The following is a 23744-nucleotide window of genomic DNA, read 5'->3' as shown; positions in this document are numbered from 1 at the left end:
CTCCATGTTGCAGTATGGTCAGGACGCAAACTGTTTTTCTTACCTCAGAGCCTGCCTCCTACAGTTCTGCTCATTGCAGTTACGCTATTAAACTTTATGCAGCTACAGAACGTGTTTCAATTTTCCTTTTGACATTAGAGTGTTTTTAATATAAGAAGTATGATGAAGTCAGTGAAACTCTGCTACTGCCAGACTGCTGGAAAATATTCTCTCCTTGTTTGTGTGCGTCAACTTGCAGCTGATGCCTGCGTTTGGTCTGTTCCTGTGCAGTGCAGCACGTCCAACTGGTATTTTGAGGGTTTTTTTGTTTGTTTGACTATCATAATAAACAGTCATCGTACGTATGCTCTCTTATCCCGGCTTATTTTCAATTTAGATACAGTAGAGTTATCTAAACAGAAATGTTAATGTATATACTACAGAGCAATTAATCTATAATCCACATTATTTTTTTTAAAATATTAGAAACTTTATTCTGAAGTCCTTGATTGAAATCTCTCTCTCTTTCCCTCTCTTCTTGCCTGTTAAAATCTGGACTTGGAGAGTATAAATGCTCTTTTGTGTTAGAGATAGCTGTGTCCCTGCCAACGCTGAATTCTGGCTTTTTTTTCCTTCTTGCTCCACCTCTCTTCAAAACCACTTCAGTTCGGGGTTTTTGTAATTTCTTTTTTTTTTTTGGTAAGTATATTGGTTTAGGATGTCTTTCCCTGCCTGCTTTAATGACTTGAAATGATTCTTTTGTAAAAGAACTAAAGCTGCAAAATGCAGAAAGCCTTCAAAATACAGCGGTCTGCTTCCTAATACCTCCTGTCCGAGTGCTTTCCGGGTATGAAAGCTACGTTGCAGAGTTCACTTAAAACCTTAGCTTGCCAAGCTTTCTTGAAAACCCAGGTAAGGTCTTGTTCGAAAACGTCTGGATATTTCCATTCTCTCTGCTTTGCGGCGCCTCTTTGCTAACAAATTTTGTCTGGCGCGGTCACAGTGACTTTATAAGCGTTGTGCAAACCACAGCTGTTCACCTTTCTCTCTTTTGCTTGCAAGCACTGCCCTAAATATTCCTTATCTTCCACCGAACTGTGAGTGCAGCCTTTAGGAAAGGACGTTAGTGGATGTTGTTAGTGTTGATGTTTTTCTGTAGTCATGTAAATGTAATACGATCTTTTTCCCCCCTATTTTTTCTGCTTTCCTAATCTTCGTTGTACGTTTGCTTTGTTATTCAGTCAAAATATATGTCAGATTAGAAAAGAGCCATAGAATACAAATAATCAGCTATACAGTACTGCAATAAGCAGCAAGGAAATTCAATGCAGAAACTTTCGGAGGACTTAATTTCATGGGTTTCAATCCAGACAAAAGTCAGCTCATTCAGAGGTGAAACTTCAGTTCTGGAGCTGACGAGTAGTTAATGGTGAGAATTTGAAACTCTCTTTGATGCTTGTGTAAATGTCAGCAGTTTTTAACAGCGTTTCAACTAGCATGTATTTACCTGGAGCAGATGCCAGTGAGTGGGTCCCTCTCCTGAATGCACAGGGGGTGAAAAGTAGTTGCTAATATAGCTAACTACAACCCCTTTTTAATGGCTGTAAGCGTTCTGCTCCGTTACAGCTTACTGTTGGCAGTGTTTTCTGCCACTCATTAAATATAAACTTGTGTTCTTGTCTTGTTTCATACCCAAACTATTGTTTTCATTAACATTCTGTCCCATTTGATTTTAGATTTTTTTCTCCCAGATTCAGAGCCCTCGCTACGAAGCCTTTTGCCTTGATCTCTACTTTCTGAGTATATGTAAGAAGCCTAGGAGCTGAATAAGGAGAAAACCACAGTTTGTAATTGTATCATTAACTGGCAATTGCCTCCTCTCTTTCCCTTCCGTTGGTTGAAGTATTTTAATTTGAATGCGCTTAAACGTTAATTATGAGCCAAATGCTTCAAGGAACAAAAAGAGGCAAACGAATTTTGCAGCCTCTTGCATACAAAACATACCATTTGCAAAATCTCGCCAGATATTCACTACGTATTGTTTGCTTGGCAATTCATCATCAGGCCAAGGGCATCCTGGCCTGTATCAGAAACTGTGTGGCAGCAGGAGCAGGGAGGTGATCGTGCCCCTGTACTCAGCGCTGGTGAGGCCGCACCTCGAATGCTGTGTTCAGTTTTGGGCCCCTCACTACAAGAAGGACATGGAGGTGCTGGAGCGTGTCCAGAGAAGGGCGATGAAGCTGGTGAGGGGTCTGGAGCACAAGTCTGATGAGGAGCGGCTGAGGGAGCTGGGGTTGCTCAGTCTGGAGAAGAGGAGGCTGAGGGGAGACCTCATCGCTCTCTACAACTACCTGAAAGGGGGTTGTGGTGAGGTGGGTGTTGGTCTCTTCTCCCAAGTGACTAGCGACAGGACGAGAGCAAACGGTCTCAAGTTGTGCCAGGGGAGGTTTAGGCTGGATATTAGGAAAAATTTCTTCATCGAAAGGGTTGTCAGGCACTGGAAGAGGCTGCCCAGGGAGGTGGTTGAGTCACCATCCCTGGAGGTATTTAAAAGACGTGTGGATGAGGCGCTTAGGGACATGGTTTAGTGGTAGACTTGGCAGTGGTAGGTTAATGGTTGGACTTGATGATCTTAAAGGTCTTTTCCAACATAAACGATTCTATGATTCTGTGCTGGGCTTCAGAAGAGTGCCACCGTGACTACGTAGCATCGCTGTATGTGCTGCTTGATGGAGTGCTGCAACAGCATTAGACAGCTTACACTGAGGACTGGAAGTATTTGCTAAGAGGTGGGAAATTTTCAAGTCACTTAAATTTCTGCCTTCCACTCTGATTTCATAAAAAATAGCTCAAATTGCCTCTGCTGGCTACGTTTTTTAGTTCCTCACACTTCTGCCTGGGTTGTTGAAGCTTTTTTTTCTGGGTTCCTCCAGTTGATTTATTTCAGGACTGTGGTTCTATATAGCCTCTTCTAAAGCTTTATTCCTTTCTACATAGAAAGTTAATGCACTGTGGATAGCTTAATTCAGTCACATAATGTGTTGTCATAATTATTCTCGATATTTCAAAATATGCTGTTTACCGTGATAGGAAAATATTTGTGAACCCACTCAAAACGTTGAATTGCTGCCTAGTTCATCTACTGAAATTGTGAATGGTGAACCAAAAGTTGGAAACGATTCATCTCCCTTAAATTGATCGCTGCTTTCCGAGGAGCTGCCAAAAGTTCAAGCGCGGAAACTGTAACAAATGGGAGACCTGAAAATTGAGGACAGCCTCAAATGTGCTGTAATTAAATCAGCCTTGTCGTTTGCAGCGCTTTCTTTCGGTGATGGACCGGGTGACTGTCGCTAACCTGTGCGTATACGCTCGCGCATCCGTGGGTCACGCAGCGTGCCTGCTGCTGTCTGTACAGAAGCTACAGCGTGCGCTGTCCAGGGAATGAAATGTAAACAGTTACATGCGAACCTCTTGGATGATGTACTCTTTAATAAACTACCTTCCTTTGGGGCCCTCTCATCACTGCCTTATGTTGCTTTTGTTAACTTACCGTTGGCGCAGACGTGGCCGGGATGACTGCATCCAAGTTTTGAAGCAAAATACACATTTTAGTGCTCCAGTTATGAGCTGCGCTGCTGCGATTGAGTAAGGTTTCAGATAGATGTGGGAGTACAATTCCACTCTGAATAAAGCTTTCAGAAATGACACTTTCTTGGATTCAAATGCTTTGTATATTAGACCTGTGACTACTAATTTTGATACATTTTTGTGACCTTTCCCTCTTTCCTCAGTTGTTAGTCTTCGGGAACAGCCTAAGCTCTATTTATTCCCATGCATCGAAAGATTTCTGCTCTGCCTCTCCTTGCAACCGAAGGGTTTGCTCTGGGGTTGTATTATTTTTGCTAACAGCCTCCTTTGACCTGTAAAACAGTTCCCACCTGTTTACAATGATATGCTAAAAACGTATGCAGAAATGTAAGAGAGCAGATTCTCTTCAAGTCTGTTTGGCTTTGCAGAGCTGGCAATAACGTCATGAATGTGTCTTCCTTAAGCCAGTAGATATTTCCTGTGGTGTAGTACGTAGGCAAAGTTCACGTGGAGCCATATGCTGTTGGTGTCAGCTGCGCTTCAGAGTAGAGGTGAATTATAAACTAGGCTGAGATTCTCCTAAGGAATGGCTCTCTGGCTGGTTAAAGCAGGCTCATTTTCTCTTATGCTGAACGTGGCTATTTAAGCGGGAAATGGTAGTGAATATTTTATAAAGTGCCAGGAATTACATTCCTAAAAAGTCTTTACAGTGCTCAGACAAAGCTCTTACTCTGATCTTTATCATCGTTATTTTACTGTTTCACGGTTCTTGTGTCCAGCAGTACGCAGATACTGAAATCTTCCCAAGTTCTCATTTTTCAAAGGAAGTCTTCATGAAAGCAGTTTTGGATTCAGTTTCTTCTTCTGATACTCTTTCCCTATCCTGCTATTTCTGTTGGCAATGTTACCCATAAAACAGGTGGTCTCCATTAGCATGAATCTTAATACCAGTTTCAATTAAGCTTTCATGTTACTTGCCGTTCGGTGTTTAACGTGGTTCGGGAAGCATTTGTTTTCTTGCAGAGCTAAGCGATGGATGACACTTTGCTGCAGCCAAGTAAAGCTCCTGCCAGCTGAGGAAGACAGTACCCCTCCGCTTAAAAACCGAGCTGGAGGAATGCCGGATCCCACGTTTCCACCTTCCTTTTATTTTAGGCTTTCGACCTCTTTAAGGTGACAGGAATATTACCAGCAGTGATGCTCTCTAGGGTTACCTCTTTGGGGTTTACAGCCTAACTAAAAGGCTTTGATAATGCACATAATAAGATAGAGCGAAGAAACCGTCCCACAGTTAAAAAGCAGAGTCTGTAACTGACTCTAATACCCTGATTCATCTCTGGAGGAAAGATCTGGCATTTGATACAAGGCATAAATATCCTTGAAGACTGGACATGGCCCGTGGAGGTTTCCAGCCTTTGTCTAAATTAACGTCATTCTGTAATCAAAAGCCACAGGCTAATTGAGTGCAAGCTCTCAGTAAGGGTAAAGGGAAAGAAAAAATGTCTTTGTTGTTGGCCGAAGAGAATACAATACATGTAGATAGGTAGCGACTGCTTTGATAAAATAATTACGTAGGCTTGAAACCGTACTGCGGATGGTGATCTTGATAGTTTTCCTGCCAGGTCCTCAGCATGCCTCATGCACCTTTAAATAGAAATAGATGTAGGTGCGGAGATATAATCATCCTTAGCTCTCTGGGACCCTTCTGTTCCAAAAATGTTCTTTGTCTTTTGGCTTCTGAAAGCACTGGAATGCCAAAGTTGTTTGCTAATGATGTCCCTTGCCTTTATTTAGCTATAACTGCAGGTGCTTTTGAGCCTCTTTCGCTGCATCTCTCTCGCTGTGTAAGAGGCTTGCTTTAAACCGAACAATGAAACGTAAATCAATTTGTTAATCTGATGAAATTTGCTGTTGAATGTAATTACTTTTGGAGACATGCAATTACATGCTGATTTTTCAGAATAGGCAAACTGACATCTTCTGCTGGGGACGGAAAGATTTGAAACAGAACAGTTAAATGATACTTTAAAACATGAAACAGCTGCTTCCTTTTTATCTGCTCCTGCCGCCTTATTTTTGGCATCGACCGATGACATTTTTCTCCTTTTAGAAGTTGTTCCCTTTCATATTAAGTAGTATTTTTGTTAGCAGCTTCTTAAATCCTTAAAAACTGGGGTTTCTCTCAAAGGCCGTTAACCTCTTCTAGGATGTGTTGCAACTTCAGTACCTTTTTACTGGAGGTGGTGGCTTCAGCAACCCTGAAAATTGCTCATGCTAAGTTTTCCCCAAGAGCTGTATTGTTGCACGGGATCTTCATCCTTTTACCCAACCGTTGAAATCTTGGGGGTTTATATCTACAGCCTGAGCCATACTTGGGATGAACAGTTGTAACTTGCGTATCTTTGTGTGTCAGGTTTATTGTAAGATGTTCATACAGCACTGGAAGTCTGCTCATGTGGCTGTTCCAAAACTTCAGCTGCATAAATAGGAAAAGTTATAGGAGAATGGAGAGACAGAGACTGAGATTCAGATTTAATAATACCAAGAGGACTTCCTAGGCTGAGTGTCTTTTTGGATATGAGAGTGAGATATGTATGGATTGTTTTAAGGAAGCTGATCTTTTTTTTTTTTTTTTTCCTTTGAAGATGTAGGCCTGGAAAGCATAATATCAAAGAAACACGGAATTAATTATCTACGGAGGCAAAGTCCGCATTAGGCAATTAATTTCTCCTGGGCGAGGCCCAGGGTCATGATGTGCTGGTTGCTTGCAGTTACTGTACTTCTGTCCTGAATAGCTCTTGAAAATACAGTACGCCACCACTGAATGTAAATGTAAACTTCAAGTTCAAATATATTTCAGAAAACGAGCGATGCGAGCCACTGCTGGGAAGCTTTTACAGCTACCAAAAGAGCTAGATATATTTCCTTATACGAAAGCTTATTTAAAGAGTCAAAGAATAGTAAGCAGAGTTAATGAAGAGGAGAAAAGTGCACTGCCAATAAAATATAAGAAGCCAGCGTATTCAAATGCACCAACAGATCCAGCCTGGCTAAACCACGGGGGAAAAATATATCCCGCACTAACACAGGGTGACGAAACCAGAAAGCCTCTGGCTTGTTTAGCTAACCGACGTGAAGACAGAGCCACCAGCGCTCGAATAACAGCTCTCCGAAGGCTCTCCGGGTCTGCTTTTGTTAAAAACAAACCATTCCTGGAATGTTGCTAGAACTTCTTTTTCTCTCCTTTAGTTTCCTGACTTTGTGTTATTAAGATTTTTATTTTTGTTTACCATATTGGCAAATCTTGCTCAGGGCAGTGTTGGCAAGCAGCGTGGAGAGTTGGGGTCAGGGCCGTGTAGTACTATCACAGCCCTGCGTAATAATAAATTTCTGGGACAATTGGGGTTTTTTCTTAGTTTTTTTTTTTTCTAAATCGGTTTCCTTTTTCTTTTCTTTTTTTCCTTAATTATAAGTGTCATGTACAGTTATTTCTTAAAACAGTCTGTTCTGCATGCAAGGCTAGCACCATCCTGGTTCCTACCCCGGCACCCAAAGTATCTTTAAATTACGTGAATATTTTGACTATGGGGTTTGAAATAAATGGCAATAGATGGATTTGTCGGTTCAGTTTTGTACTGGGAAGTTCTTAATGACAAAATGGTGAAATACTTGTCCTAGAAAGCCTTTAGGGATAGATAGTAACTACCTCTTTAATGCAAATCAGAGCTTATATAGAGAGGTGGTTCATTTTTCCCTACCCAGCAGTGGTTTTTTTTTCATGTTAAGATTTCTCTAAGACAAAATCGTAGCCGAGGCTCTCAACAAATAAAACCTTGATGAGTAAAACAGCCCAGCCTAGGATTCCTGACTTCATAGCTCTTTCGAAACTTACTGATGCTGCGTAACGAGGCAGCCCTTTGATCAGCCCTTACATGAGCTCGCATACCCTGTGCTCCACAGCATAAAGTTTCTTTCCGTAGTACCCAATTTTTTTTCCTTTGGTTTTATGTTGGAAACACAGATCAGGCTGCCAGTTCTCCAGCTCGTGGGTTTGCAGCGGAGAAAAATACGTTTGTTAAAGTTCCCAGCATTTTATTTCATAACTGTGCGAGTCCATCATTTAAAAAAATCCTCAAATGGGTTGAACTTTCAATTACTGCCGGAGTTTTTGGTTATTCTAGCTTCATTTTTTTTTTCTCCCTGCAAATAGTTTGTCGAAAGGAAGTTTGTGGGCTTTTTTGATTGCTGCCGCTTCGCGTAGTAATGTGACGCCAGGTTTGAAACAGCGTGTGGCTTCGGTGTTGTGTAATAATGTGAGAAGTGTTGACACTAAAAGGTATTTTTGTTTGGTTATTTATATAAAAATACATACTTATTTTACTTTGAACTATATATATTTTATACATATATAAAATTTTAAAAATATATATATACTTATTTTGCTGCTTTATTTTATTACGGTTGTAAAATCCTTAGAATTTCTGTAGAGACTTCTGCGGCTGGCGTATTGCAAACCTTTTGTGATACAGACTGATAAACACTTTAAATCTTTCATCCCGTATGATCCTTAGAAATCACGGCTTCCTGGAAGAGGGAGACAGAGCTTTTTCTCCACTAATACCACAGCAACGCCGAGCTCTGCCTTGCATATACTTCCAGTGTTTTGTCTGGTCAGAACTGATGCAAGACATAAGGTTGTACCCGTTTCCATCTGTCAGCTATTTTGCAGCCTAAAAAAAAGAAATAAATTGCTAATACGTATTTAGCTGCTTTACTCTTCTTTCTATTCTTGATTCCCTCTTGTGTACTTACATTGCAAGCTCTTTAGGAAAGCAACTTTTATTCTTTTTAAGCTTTTGGCCCACAAGTAATTGTAGACTGTAAAGCTCATCTTTTTGCTGGACTTTCAGGGTCTGAGAGTGTGTTTGAGCTGTTCTGTGCTGAAGTTTTAATTTTTTCCGTGCTGAAACTCTCCATAAATAGTTGGTATGCTGACGAATGTAACTTACCCTGCGCGCAGATGGTGTCAGAGCTCTGCTCGGCACGAAGCCAAGGGACGGGATCCTTCACAAATGCAGCCACACAGCAGCGTCTGATGCTGGAGGGAGGGACTTGAGGGCTTGTAACTGGGAAGAGTGGAGTGTTTTAATGCCGGTGGCTCGCTTTCTGTGTCTAGCTTCAGCGGTTTTATTTTTAACAATTTTTTTCAAAGTGGCTCAAAACTGCCTCGTCTCCAGAATAATTGTCGCAGTGGCGTATAAATCCAAATCCATTTAAAATAAGGAACGCATCAACATTTTTCTCTTAAAAGACTCATACGGTGGCAAGAAAACTCACTCTATAACCCAAATGTTATTCTGAGCTGCAGATCATCACCTCTTTTCTTCTTTCTGTGGCATGAGCAAACTGCCTAGCGCTTTGTGAGCGAGCCGAGCTTTGCTCGGGACTCGTCTCGGGGCGCCCGGCTCGGCGAGCGGGACCCGCTTCCCCCACAAGCCGCCCGCCAGCTGTCAGGCGTTCAGGCTAACACATCAGTGCTGCGTCCCTGCTGCCAAGTTCAAGATAACTCGAAACAGCTTTGCAGCATAAACACATCTGAGGTCCAGTGTAAGGGTTGATATTTTATATAGGTTTTCAAGAAGTCTCCTCTTTTTGAACTTGTTGCTTTTAAACCGAGCGGTGGAAAATGTGCATATTATTTTTTAAATGAGGGATTTTATTGCATTGTTTTTCTCAGCTGAATTTCTCTTAAAGGAGTGAATTCCTTACCTGCATTGCATTTAATAAGCAAGACCTTTTAGCAAAGAGGTTTTTTTTTCTCTAGTTAAACGTTTAAAGTAGAAGTGGCATGAATTTTTGTGCTGTGCTTGAGAAGGTGCTCTTGCTTAGAGGTTGTAGAATTAAACCAGGCAACATAGAGGATTCCTCTAAGAATCCCTTTTCAGGTGACATCTACCAAACCTGTAGGTCAGCCTTCAAGGTTAGGCATGGACAAGAGTTTGTAAGCAAGAAGAAATCCCTTCTTGGACTAAAAGCAGCACTTTGGAAGTGAGTTTCTTGGGGGCAGGAGCAATATGACAACATCTCTTCTATACTTTTTTTTTTTAACCCTTTTCCTTTTGAATTCCAAGCATAAAATTTGCATTCAAAGGTATGCAGCTGGACGCTTTACCCATACGTAGATTTTGCGAGGCCAACGGTAAGTAAAGATTTTTGGTCTGCAAGCAGTATGCAAGATTGGGAGAGTCTTGACCATTCGAGTCTGTTTCCAAACCCTTAAAATAGTTTAAAGGAGTTTCTTTTCTGTAACTGAAGTCTGTGGTGCTGTTTACTGCTAGAAGTGATTAATGTTGTTAGTCTTTGTCTCCAGTTGATGATAGTAATTTTCCTGAACTTAATTGCCGTTATCATGAAATACACTATTTTTAACTTTAGTCTTAAGAGTGACTTATTATGTAAAAATCCACCAGAATTCAACAACAACAAGTTGAAACAACCCGTTCAGTTGTTTGCAAGAACCCAAATGAGGCAGAATTATTGTGTGCTGTGTGCTCTGCTTTGGGGAGGGTTTGTACCCGAAGCTTGGGGGAATTGAAACACGCCTTAGAGGTCCTCTTCCCATGGAAATCCACCTCACTGAGTTTTTAATTAAAACTTGGACATCTTGGCTTGTTGGATCTACTCCTCATCCTCCTGAAAGCTGCCTCTTCACTGAATGTTCTCTCAAAGTTTACAAAGCTAACAGGGATTTTTGCTGAAGTTATTTTAGGAGTTGCTACCTGAATTTGCAGTTTCACCTCGGCTTCTGGGCCTACGGCGTCACCTGCAAGGACGGCCTCGTTGCTGCAGGGCAAAACACGGGACTTCGCTGGAAAGCCACCATCTCATAGATCAGCCAGAGAAGTTGCACTTTGCATTGCTGGGGCAGAATTATAGGTGTGAATTCCTTCTCTAACCCTCCTTGGAGGCTGCTTAACTCCTCCTGGTTGAGAGAGGAGTTGGGACAGTACATCTTAACCCATTGCAGCAAGGTTTATCAGAAGTCGTCTTTCACAATCCTTTAACGCCAACCACGGGTGTGCTGCCGTTGTTCATGCTCCTTTCACAGCAAACACAGAGCAGGAGCTCTCAAGCAGGAGCATCCCGCAACAGACCCCAAACTCCAGTGTCCAAAGAGAGTTTACGAGGCTGCGAATTCTTGCCTGTATTTTCCTACAGCCTGACACCGCCGGTGCCTGCGCAACCCATGAGATTCACCACCACCACAGCCCTACCTTTCCTGTTACTTCAGCTACTCCCTCTTGCTGCCATAGCTCGGAAAGCAAGAACTGGGGACGTTTAATTTTGGTTTGTATTTATTTTTGTGTTTATTTCTGGTTTTGTTTTTATTTTTATTTTTTTCTCGCCTGCAAAGTTGCTACAACAGCCTCAAGCCACCTTACCACTCTTCTCTTGCATGACCATTGCCACCTTCAGTGCATGGCCAGGACAGAGAGTGGGTGCGGCAGAGGTCTATGGGAACGGATGATCTTTAGTTTTAAGGTATTTGCCTGATATTCAGAAGAGCTGAGAGTTTTTTCTGGCCTTGCCTCAGGTTTCTTGTGGCATTTGGTAGTGCATTACTGCAATGAGTCGGTGTACGGAATCTGATCTGAGATTGCTGTTCCAATTATGGGACCTTTCCAGAACATTGTTTGCTAGTGCATTTTAAATTTAGATGAGCATCACTGTTCAACACCTGGCTGTTTATTGAACAAATACTTCCCGTTTGTCAGATTTGTGTGGTAATTTTTCTGATGCAGAGAAATAGGGGACTAAATCTTAAGCACTGTTTTTAATTTAGAGGCAGCGATGCCCGTGTTTGCTCTGCACAGCAATCTGAGAGCTCGCATGGGGAGACAAAGCATATATAATTGGCATTTCTCAGCCAACTGCTGACTGCAGCCAATTAGTTGAAAAGTGACAATTTGTGACCGCTGCAATACGGCGGTACAGTATTGGAATATAAATCGATTTCCATCGCGGCATAAGTTCAGAAGTGAACTAGTTTTTTTTATATTCGCACGGTATCAGATGTTTGTGCTGTAAAGCTCAATGGCTTAGTTAGTATTGCGGCAAGTGTGGAGTATGTCATTTATCTCTTTCATTGGTCCTCCACACAGGAGCAATGAGCAACATGGCTCGTCGTAGTAGGTGTGAAAATCAAATTTTAGTGGAGATTTTATTTTTACTTGTTGTAGACTGTAAATCTGAGCATGTGAACCTCTTCAGCTGCAGCAAGTTGGCCAGAAGTTTTTCTTCTACAAAATACAAAGCAGCATTCTGTTGAGTGTGCTTGGGTGCACACTGGTTTTTGGGCTTCTGATGAGCAATGAGTAATTCTATTAATGCAAGCAGGAACAGATCAATCTGGACTTACATCTGGGACTTCTCTGCTTTCTGTGATCCACCTCTCCTGGACCTTTAGCTATCAGATCAGCTGGTCTTGCAGCTGTGGATGGTTATCCCCTACTCAAATTTGTCAGCTTTCAATTGAGCATCACAACTCCTTCTGATGTCCACATCTACACCATCAGGTGTATTACAAACTCGCTGGGATCTCCCACCTCCGAATCATGCTCCACCTCAACTTGTTGTGTGTCAGAGTTTTTTAAGTTACAATTAATTGCTGTAAGACCCTTCCTTCTCTCAAACTTATGGTTTAACTTTTCTGTCTAGAGAATCTTTCCATGTGGAACAGGTTGTTCTTGCAGCTTTTGAAGACTTAGAGGGGTCAAGTCAGCTTACATTTTCTTCCTAACCTCAAAATTTGGGATGTAGTCTTGCTGTTCATTTAGAATAGATCCATGGTGCCTCTAAAAAGCGAATGTCCTGCTGCCTCCGTGGTGTGGCACCACATCGCCCTTTGATGTGACCAGGGTATGGATCCACCCGAGAGCTGGCTCAGCAAAGATCGGTTTTCAGCTGCAGTGGGTTGTGTGATCTGGTTTACTACACAGCTGCAAATACATTTACGCTCTTGCTGGGTAATGGGAAATATGGGAACAAGTGGTTAAAGGGATGGTGTGGGTGCACACTTGGGCACAGCAGCACTTATGTAAGGGTTAAAATTTTGGTGTAATCATGGTCTATAACAAGCTTTGCTTCATTCCCTTAGAGATGCAAATACCTTCTGTTTTGTCAGCCTAGGTGTCTTGTTCTGCACTTAACTGGACGTTAACTCTGCACAGAGGCAAGGAGTTGTAATGTTTCTCATCCCTTTTGGAGATTCAACATCCACATTTCACTGTCAAATATCTTCATTCACTGAAATTTGTATTCTATGATCCATTTGTCAAATTGCCAAACTGTTCTTGGTACACCTGAATGCAAATAGTTTGGGTCTTGACTGAGACAGGGCATAATGCTGCTCAACCCTTTTCCAGGTGAAGATGGACCAGGGCAGCTGATCCCCTTGCATCCAAAAAGAAACTATCTTTTAGGATACTGTGACACAAGGCTCCCAAAACAAAGCTGGTATATGTTCTCCTTCTTGAGCACCAACAATTAGAACAGGGTTTGTTAGATTGTTTTAAGGTCATGGCTTCTCTCAGCAATCAGTCATCCTACTGCATTTGCCTATTACCTCTTATATCTGGATTACAAGTACAATCCATGTGCATTTAATGTTTTTGTTCTGTAACATTTTGTGAGGTGTTAGCCCATGTTCATTGTCCCCAAGATGTACCATAACACAAAGTAGTAAAGAAAGAGCAGATGTTAATAAGCTTATTCTTTCCAGATGTGATACACAATGTTAACACAGAGGACCGGTAGACTTGACTTAACCTGCTCTTCTGTACTTTGTGGATTACTCCATGGCCTGATCTGAAAGGTAGAAATAATTGTAATAAAGAAGCACTCCCTCTGTACCTATATCCTAATGTTGGGACATGTTGGTCAGTCTCTGACTGGATTTAGTTACCTTTCAAGGCTCCTACAGCCTGAATTTACCTGATTCATCTTAGTCAAGTTTGTGGATTTGTATTCTGGGGTGGGGAGAACAGGGATGCAGGCTGTTTAACCTGCTTATCAGGCTTATAGCATGAGCTTTTCCTATGTTTTGCCACTCTGGATCAGACTTAAAAAAATTAAGGTCTACTTTTAAGCTTACCGCCACATCAAAGAGTTTTGCAAGAGAGAGGCAAAGTGGTTCTTGTAAGCTCAAATCTTGGCTTTGAGTTTCTTCTTCTGTTCAGTGAAGTTCTTCTTCCATCATTTTCGTTGAAGCATCTCAGCTTTTAACACTGGGGTGTGCTGACCCAGTTCCCAGTCTCTCTGTGCTTCTTGATGCTGAAAGCAGATTTGATCAGTAGCCACTTCCTTTTTGTTGCTCAACATCTGGTCCAATGTCTGTGTGCCTTACCACAAAGAGCTCTGTGTAGCCCAGCAGTGTGGTGTGATACGCAATGCCTAAACATGGGCACGGAGTGCCAAGAGGATGGCAGATAGGACATAGGACCTGTCAGCGGCCCATGCCCTTCTGGAGCAGCAGCTGGAGGCCAGGTGAGACATCGTAGGGTCAGATGAGTGGCAAGAGGTTACCCCTACCTAGGCAATGAATGGAGCTTCTAGTCCATCCATGAAACCAAGGGCAAGGACACACTGAGGAAATTTAAATATCTAAATGTAGGGATCTACAAATAGATGTCTTCCTGTGCCTTATGTATTTAAGGTCCCATTATAGATGGAGACTTAGATCTGGAACTGTTCAGGTAATCCTGTAATGGACACCTAGATTGGCCAACTGAATCACAGATGACGTTTCCATTGAGTGTAAAGGGACGATAGGCGCATACCTCTGTATTCCTGTATTTAGATGTCTTAATCTGTGTCTGAATCCCATAAATCTCATTTGCAGAAGTAAACAGATGCTTTCTTGTGAAAAGTTGTCCGGGAAGCTAACACTGCCAAGATGATTTGTGAGCCACCTGCTCAAAAAGGGTCGTCTTGCCCTTCTCCTCCCTTGGGTTGCTGCTGAGTTTGCCTCATCCCTCAGTGAGCTGGTTCAGCTTAAAAATACCAGCAAAAAGCCCTACATTCCTACTGTTAGCTCTCTACTGGCTTAACAACTTGCTTTGGCTCTCTAAAGATGTTCACATGTGGCAGAGCTGGAACCACCTTTTACGTGGTGGAGCTGGATTGTTAAATTGGCTCGTTTTTTTTCCAAAACCTCACCACCGAAGCTGTTGGAGTTGGCTCGCTGCCCCTGTTGCACCAAGAGCAATATGCGTTTTCTGCCATGTGTTGCACTAGGGCACATTGTATTTGTGTTTAAAGGAGAACTGCAACTGGGAATGATGTTTCTCTTGAGCAGAAGAGCACTCTTTCCCCCCATCGCTATCACAGAGGGCAAAATGTTTTGATGACTTTGGCATCGCTTGAGAATACTTAAAAACCATTTGTTTTTCAGCAGGTCCTTTGACAGAAGCGCAGGCACTCAGTATTCAGGCCATGGCATCCTGTTACTGTTGTCTGTATTCTCCAAGGTCAGATTGAATCCTTGCCTCTAACCATAAAAAGGAGAAGAGAAAGCGGAGGTGCTGAGGAAGAAACAGAAGAAGATGTATATAAACGTCATCGGCAGCTTGTTTGGCTGTTGGCTTTATCTCTTTGGAAGCCTGTGGAGCTCCTGGCCTTTCGGTCTTGCGTGCTGCTTTTTTGTTCATTAACTTTGGCGCTGGGACTATATTTAAATAGAAAGCAAAGCAGCCTGAAGTCTCTGAATTTCCATGGTTTTCAGTGCTGTGTGGTCCCGTAGACTTTCAAAACACGAGTGCTGTAGCGTTCTCCCACCTGCTAGGCGAGGTTAATGGATCTAGCAGTAGGGACCCGTTTGATATCTTCTGAATTCACAGCGAGCACCAAACTCCAGTAGCCTGCTTCACGTTGTGCCTTCTCTGTTGTACTTCTCCGGTTTCAGAAGTTAATTAGACTTTTTATTTTTCTCTCCTTTACAATTCTATTCTAGGAGTGTGTCCTGTACAAAATATCTTTTCCAATTTCACTTTTTCTCATCTCTACTATGAAGTAGGGTTGAAAAGGAAGGCAGCACTGATGTGAATTGAGTCACTTTATGCAATAGTATATACATATACAAATACACACGTATATACAAAAATATGGCATGTAAATAATCCTGAATTGCTAGCAGGGAAAGAAGATTTGTAGAAACAATGTTTCCTGTGTTTGTTCATGTTTTCTCAAGCATTTAGATACCCAAAATGCTCCAAATTCTGTTATGAAAATGCCATCCTTGAGTTCTTCATACATGCAGTTCTTCAGTTAACAAGTTTCGATTAGGAGTACTAATATTATGTATAATATTAGAAATTGTTTGAGTTTGGAGAGAGATTTGGCCCATCTCCACTGTGGCTAATAGTTTGGCTTCTGTTTCTCTAAAATAACAGTAACGTCCAGCACAAGTGGAAGAGTTATGTTGTGATGATTTAGCTGCAAATCTGTTTATTACAGCTACGTGAGAGGAGTTACTCAAATTTGGTTTTTACTATATTTAATGGAAAAAAATATTTCTACAGAATTTCTCATTGGTTTGGTGATAGTAATTTTTCTTATCGGTATGTGAAATTCAAGTACTTTTTAATGAGTTCAAAGCACTTGTAAATCAAAGAATGGAGGCTTAAATAACTTCAGATATGGTTGCACTTGCCAGCTTAAGGTGAACTCGTTTCAAAGTGAGAAGTTGACTAAGAGTCAGCTGGACCCATTTTTGTGCAAAATTATTCTCTTGAAATTATTCTCAAGTTTCTTCTCTCTTGGAGCACAAACTGGGGTACTAACGCAAACCAATTCCTGGTCTGTAATCATCCCAATTTGTTTGTCAAAATTTATATTGTCACAGGCTGTAGTTTAACTCCAGAAATATTTTGAGTTTGAAATACCAACTGTTACTGAAATGTCAATTGGGTTCACATTGCTTTTACTTTACGCAAAATATTTTGTGGCTGAGTACTTTGCCGTTAAGTCCTTTGAAATGCGTGTGTACTGAGTTCAAATCCGTTGCACTTTTTAGATGTTGTTGGGTAGTTAGAGGTAGCCAAATTTTCTTCTTGGCTTAATATTTTATGCTAATCAAATGATAAAGGAAGTAAAGCTCTTGATTACACATTTTTATCAGTCCATATAGCCAGCTGCTTTTATTCGCCTGGAAAGCAGCCAGATTTTTTTGATACTTCAACTGATGTGGCATTAGAAAAAGCGTGGTAGTCTGGTACGCTTTTTCAGGTACCTTTTCAGATCAGATAAACACAAGCTTTATAATATTCTCTGGAATTAACGTAATTAATTTTCTGATCTATTTTAATCTTAACTACTTAAGGATACTGCATTATTCCTAAGAACGTAGTATAAAACATCTTTGAAGGACACGTTTGTTATTAAAGTGGCAATTTGATTCTGTAGCTGAACCAAAGTTCTGTTCCCTACCTGGAGGAGGATCTCCCAATCCCCAGCGCAAGATGCACCATGTTTTCCTGCAGTTACGCTGCTGCTTCCTTTGGTACAAAATTAGGTTTTTGAGACTGGATAAATGAATTTTCTTCTGTCATTTAAATTTAGTTAAAAATCTGTACCGCTAAGAAATTTGTGCCGTATTTTTCCTATATTCAGAATGAACGATCTACTTTTAACAGCTATTTCTAAGCAAACTTTCTGTGTAAATGAATTAATTAAGTCCTAGGAACAGATTATATTAGGGGAAATTAAGCTCTAAGTAAGCAAACCATTAACAGCTATGATACTAAATTGCCTGTGACACAGATTGGTCAGGTTTAATAGCATAAAGTGTTTTCAGCTTGTGAGAAGTGAATTGCAGAAACCAACCTAGGCTTTTTTTCCTTTAATCCGTGTATGAGGTACAGATCCTCAGTTGGTCTTTGCAAGAGAAGAGCTCTGACAGGTAGGCAAAAGAACCGCAGGATCACTAGGGTTGGAAAAGACCTGTAAGATCATCAAGTCCAACCATAACCACCCCGGTAAAGCATTTATAGTGCTTCTGTGTGAAACAAACCAAACTTTCCTGCTGTTCTATTTCTTTCCTACACTTGTATTACCAAAAAATGCAAAGCCCTTCTCCGGTAACAGTTTAGAGATGAGTTCGGAGTCTCATTAATTTTTCATAGAGTCTGTCTTTTTTTAAAATTAGCAGATACTTGTTTCTTCTTCTAATTGGAGCAAGCTTTGGTTTCCATCACAGAAACTGGTCCTAATGATCGTCTGCAGAGGACTGGCCCATGGATGATTTCTTTGTGCTTTTAATTTTCTTTTTCTATGAAAGGATTTTTCAGTATAAGCTGTTGAGACCTAATAAGGTCTTTGTGTTGAAATGCATCTTTTATAGTCTGTCAGCATCATGGTTATTCTCAGACCGTATTTCTATAGACTGGATATATTACATGTTTGCATTTTGGGATGTGATATTGTAGTAAGAAAATTCTTTGCCTTAAAGAACTGCCAGAATAGTTATGCAAATATAAACCCACCTCAGTTACCATGCACTGAGTTTTAAAATAAAAAGTGAAATCATACTCACTCTCTTTTTCTCATCAGAAGGCTATTGGGAAGCACTTTATACGGAAAAAATCAGCAAGAAACTATGTATTTTCTTGTGTTTTGTAGGCAGTAATACTGAGGTCACAAGCATCTGGTCTGCAGGTTTCGAGTTAGCTTTCCAGCGAAACAGAAGTTACGCACCGTAAAGGAGCTTTTCAACTTAAGAGCTTTTCAATAATATATTTTCAATATGAAAACTTTGGTCGGCTTCTATACTACGTTACAATGGGTATTTAGAGCAAATATGATAATAGAAGGTGTTCTGGAGCAACAGAAATCCAAGCCATAATTCATTTTGCATATATTCTTAATTTTGGGAATTTGACTATTACTGGGAGGAGAGATTTGTATTTATGCTCACGATACTGTAACACGCAGTTTTTTAAGAAAAAAAAGATACGCCTTAAGTGAATGTAATAACCATTTAAAGCTTTTGTTAAGCGCAGATTTCAGTTTAGTTTGGAAATAAATTCAGTTACTTCATGAAAGAGTTAATATCCTGTTGTGGTGCTGAGATTGATAGTCAGAGGAAATAGGAGGTACCTGGAAAGAGCTCCTGATTCCTAATATTGCAGAAGTTGCCTTTCTGTTGGCTTGCCTCCCCTCTGCTTTGTTAGTTTTAACCAGGCTCCCTAATCTTTCCTTTTGCCTGTAACCACCTCCCAATTTCCTGTTCGCTTCTTCCCTCTGTTTTTTGTCCAAAATATTCGCTTGTTTTTCACTTTTCTGTGCAGTTTGAGAGGATTGCAGGGAAGTGAGTTAAGATGAATGCTATAGCGGTTTTTACAATATCTATTATCTTCTGTGTTTCATGCCTTTTTGCTGCTCTTGGTGTAAGTTACTTATTCAAGGAGATTTTGGTGTAAGAATATTGTTTGAATAGGAGCGTGCGGTTTTGAGCTTTTTAACGTTGTACTTTGGGGTTGCTGTGTGTACGATAATTAAAAATGCTGTACTTTAGCTCTTCAAAAGCTTTCTGCGTTCTAATTTTTTGAGCTGTTTTTTTCTCCAAGGTAGTTACTGTGCACTGAAGACTATTCCTTGAACATTGCTGGGAGAGAGAGATGTTACTTGTTTAGGTTCATTTTTTGGATATATGATTTCAAAATAATGTGAAGTTATAGCTTGTTTTCTTTTCCCTTAGAATATTTCAGTGCTCTTTCAAAACAGTGTTCAAAAATGTTAATTGACTTAAGTAAAGATGTATTTCATTGTAATTTTTTGATCCCCGCAACAATGCATCTTAAATATGAATTTACCGCTCAGTAAATAATAGAAAGCATTTGCTTTTCTTTTGCAGATTGCATTCTCACAACACAGCAACTTTATGGACCTGGTACAGTTCTTTGTGACATTTTTCAGGTACTTTTCATTTAAGACAGCTAAATGTTTCTGCTCTGGGGAAGATCTTTGGGTTTTGTTTCTCAGTTGAGTGTATGGTGTTTTGTTGTTTGGGGTTTTTTACTTAAACACCCCGCTTACATCACAGCCTAGAAAATGGAAATCCCTACTATGTTTAAAGTATTTAATTAGGAAATATATTAAGAAAATCGTCTGCCCATCTTTGCAAATGCGTCTTGTCCTGTGCATGCAGGGAAAGGGAGGTTGGGGGTGTGGGAGGCTTTTTGAAATGGAGAAGTTATTTTTAAAATGGTATAGAAGACGACATCTGAGTTACTGCATCATACAAATCATGGATGACTTACATTGCAGATATTCAAACATCGTCAGACACAAAGCATAAGTTAAGGAAATGATTTTGCGAAGAGTTAAGCGTGGACTAATTTCAAACTCTTTAGGTAGCACCTTTTGATTTTAAACTGAACTCTGAAAATGCGTCAAGTTAAATAGAAACATACGTTGCAACACAATTGAAGCCAAATACCCTTCTGTCCTTCGTGAACTGCTTGGTAAAGTTCATTTCTTAGTGTGAAGCAAACTGATGATTCCCTAGGAGTTGGAACCAACAGAAGTGATTTCAGTACTTGTTTCTTCTTCCATCGTCCAAAAAAGTAAAGCCCTAACAAAGAGGTTGAATGTCTCCGGAGGCATAGCAAGCCATCTCTTTAAGTTTCAAAATCTAATGTGTTAGTCTCTATTTTAGGAACTGTTAATACTCCACAAATCTAAACCAATACTTGATCAATAAGGAGAACTCCCTCAGGAGGGATATACATGGAGTAAACAGTACTCCAGATCTTACAACCTGTTTTAAAGTAGGCAATATTATGCCTGTTCTAAAATGAGCAGTGGGAATAACATCTTGCTTTAATTAAATTTAGCATAGAATCTAAAGCAAGGAGCTTCAGGTGGGTCCTTCAGACAAGTGGTTTACATCAATTTATTTTTTTTTATTATGTAGCTGTTAGAGAGTGGAGTGCGCTTTAGTACAGTCCCGGGTGAACACCAGGCTTCAACCGCCACCTTGCTTCCCTTGATATGGAGTAAGTGTTTACTCCTGGATCAGACTTAAGCATTTGTTCTGCTGAATCCATCGCAGTCAAGGTCTTCCCTAAGACTCTTTGTGGCAGGGTAATTACTTATAAGGGGAACGAACAGGGAAGGAGTTGGTTCCTTTTTAATGACGTAAGATCAATCCGCTCTTTAAAAACTACCCACTAGTTCTTTACAGACCCAGATCCACCTGCACATGGGAGTTTGAAACTCTTCAATATGAGTGATTCCTCCAGTTCCGTTATTGGAAGAGAATCACAGTTTGAAGCAGAAGATAATGCGCATTATATATCTCAGTGAGCACATGCACCTGAAAATATGTGTCCGAAAGTTAGGCAGATTGAAAATAGTCAACAGTGATTTTCCTTCCCTCCCTCGCTGCTATCACATGGATCTCCTTGAGAAGTAATGTTGCAATATTATTTAACATCCTAACATGCCAGAGGAGTAAGAACATGTGTATTTGGGAGAAGACAGTTTATTGGTGTTTTCCAACCAAGTATTTACAATACATTAAAAATTCTTCGATTCTTTAACTGTAACTACTGCGAAGTTCCTCTCCCAGTATTTTATTTTACAGTCACTATAACTGGCTAAATAACCAGCATATTAGAACAGAATGATTCATCTCTGCTGTTTGTAGGGGAAACTATTGAAACGCTTGCATTTTTAATGCTCTAGGGTGCATTTCATAATTACAGTTGAATCCAAGTTAAACCATAAATAAGTAATATCTGATAGCCCCCTGTGACGTTAATGAGATAGAGTTGGCTGAAAATTTGCACGCTAAGTAAAGGCAATGAAAATGCTTTCTGCAAAGCCTGAAGACAGTTGGTAAAACTGCCTTTGAGATACAGGCCACCTCTAAGTCAAAAACTGAGGTACGGCTCAATTCTTGGAGTGTAATGGACAGAAAACCAGACTTTGTCCTGGAAAAGGGATGCTTAGAATGGCTTTCTGTTACCATGTTCAAGGGTCTTGCTTCATTTTGCCATTCTGCGGGTAATTTTGGAAATCTTTCTGTGCCGGTGATGTTGTGGCACATTTCCATCTTCTGGAAGTTACTCTTTCCACTTTGTTGTAACCCCATCCTAACCATGCTCTTCTGCAGTGCTACTGGAAGAAGCAGCTGGGCGTTGAGCTGCATGGGGAACCATCCAGGGAAAAGGGGGGTTTAGATTCTCGGTTTCATTGCTGACATTTGTGATGATTTAGGTCAAGTAAGTCCCTCCAGCGGGCTCTGGAGTGCAAGCTGGTTTGCCAAACTCCAGTGCTGCTTAATTTATGGAGTATCGCTGGCTGGACTGATTCTCTGTGAGGCACACAAAGTTACAGAGAAGCCAGGAACCTGGCCGCGCATTTAAACAACATCCGACACTGTGGAGCAGGACAAAATGTGACTGTTGGATTTGATTTCCATTTCGTTTAAGAGCTGGGCCGCTGTGGGTGAGAGGGTTGTGCCTCACATGTAGAGGTGCTGTTACATGCTTGGAGCTCCTTCAGGAGTCAGTGTTCAGCATGAAGTCAAGTGTGTGGCTGTATGTTACCATTATTTTATTTTGCAACACATTAACGTTTTATTTTAAGCGAAGAAAATGTCAGTGGATAAAGGTTGGGTAGAACGGTGAAGTTAAGGGCTCATTGGAGCCGCAGGAGAAATGATGTTCTAACCGTTGTTAACCTTTGCAAAGCTAAATGAATTGCAAGCAAACTCTGTTTTTTCTGTTTCCTCCTCTGCTTTTCATAATTTAGCTCTTTAATTTACAAATCTTGCTGTTGTATTTCAGCAGATAGTTTGAGCTATTTTCACAGTCTCTAGTAAACATTTTTATTAGGATCTGTGCTTCCTTGTCATCCAAAAAAATCTATGTATGCCAACATACTTATCTATAATATGTATTTCTCACCAGTGGACTTTGGCATATGGGAGATGTGAAAATATTTATTATTTTGAATATTTGGCCTTCTAAACTCATATCGCTCACCAATGATCCTCTTTCTTCCTTTTATTAAAAAAAAAAAGTGTGTCTGTATTTCTTCTGTACTCCTCTGCTTTATTGGCCTGTTCTGTTGAGATTTATAAGAGGGTTAATAAGAACGGATTGATAGAAATAAGGATGTGTAAGCACTACAAGAAACAGCAGAACAAGAGTTGAAAGCATAGCTTGTATTCTAACACAGCTGGCTGTAAAATAGTCGAGGATCATGCTGGTAACCCTGCAACTCATCAGCCCTAAGAAACTCAAAATAAGGAGATGGAGGTATTGACCAACAGACTTGCCTAAAAGGTCAGAAGTGTGAAGTGAACAAAACTGAAGCCAAAGGGTCCTGCCAAAGAAGCTGTTGAGCCCTACAGGGTATAAAAAAACCCTATAAACCCTATAAAGCAGGTTTGCTGTCTCCAGGAAAGAAGCCAGGAGATGTGGCGAGGACCTTACAGCCAGCATCCCTTGTCTTCTGTGTGAGATGCAAGTGATGTTGGCCAGACCAGCTCGCCAATAGATTTGGCATTTGTGGGTGTGAGAGTGTGAATGGGTATAACTGATATAATTGATTTTTCTCTGAGGTTTTGTTAATCGCCTTCAGCCCGGAGAAGGGTCCAGGGAGACCTTATTGTGGCCTTTCAATACTTGAAGAGCACCTGTAAGAGAGATGGGGACAGACTTTTTAGCAGGGCCTGGTGCGATAGGACAAGGGGTAATGGTTTTAAACTAAAAGAAGGGAGATTCAGACTAGACAGAGGGAAGAAATGTTTTACGCTGAGGGTGGTGACACACTGGCCCAGGTTGCCCAGAGAGGTGGTAGATGCCCCATCCCTGGAAACATTCAAGGTCAGGTTGGACGGGGCTCTGAGCAACCTGATCTGGTTGAAGATGTCCCTGCTCATTGCAGGGGGTTGGACTAGATGACCTTTAAAGGTCCCTTCCAACCCAAACCATTCTGTGATTCTCTTCTATGATCCCATCCTGGACTTTGTTATGTTGATTTACCATAGGCCTCTGATGTCTTCTACTGCATTTCTGTTCTGTGCCCTCCCGTTCACAGTGCACCCCATTTCTTGGTTGCTGTATGTCTCATCTTTCATATCTGCCCTTGAAATGTCCTTCTAGGGG

At 40.9% G+C, this 23744-nt stretch overlaps 1 protein-coding gene across 1 annotated transcript in view; it reads left to right on the top strand.

The window, feature by feature from the left end:
- Nucleotides 1–23744, top strand: part of ATRN (attractin) — a 159176-nt gene that overhangs the window by 95379 nt on the left and 40053 nt on the right. Inside the window, exon 25 of the mRNA XM_059817858.1 lies at nt 19478–19539. Coding sequence (XP_059673841.1) covers nt 19478–19539 — 62 coding nt within the window. The remainder of the gene's footprint in view (nt 1–19477; nt 19540–23744) is intronic.

Source organism: Gavia stellata, chromosome 5 (assembly GCF_030936135.1).
Source record: "Gavia stellata isolate bGavSte3 chromosome 5, bGavSte3.hap2, whole genome shotgun sequence".
In the NCBI taxonomy this organism is placed as follows: Eukaryota; Metazoa; Chordata; class Aves; order Gaviiformes; family Gaviidae; genus Gavia; species Gavia stellata.
Note: the sequence above shows the minus strand (reverse complement) of the source record. Positions and strands in the feature narration are given on the sequence as shown.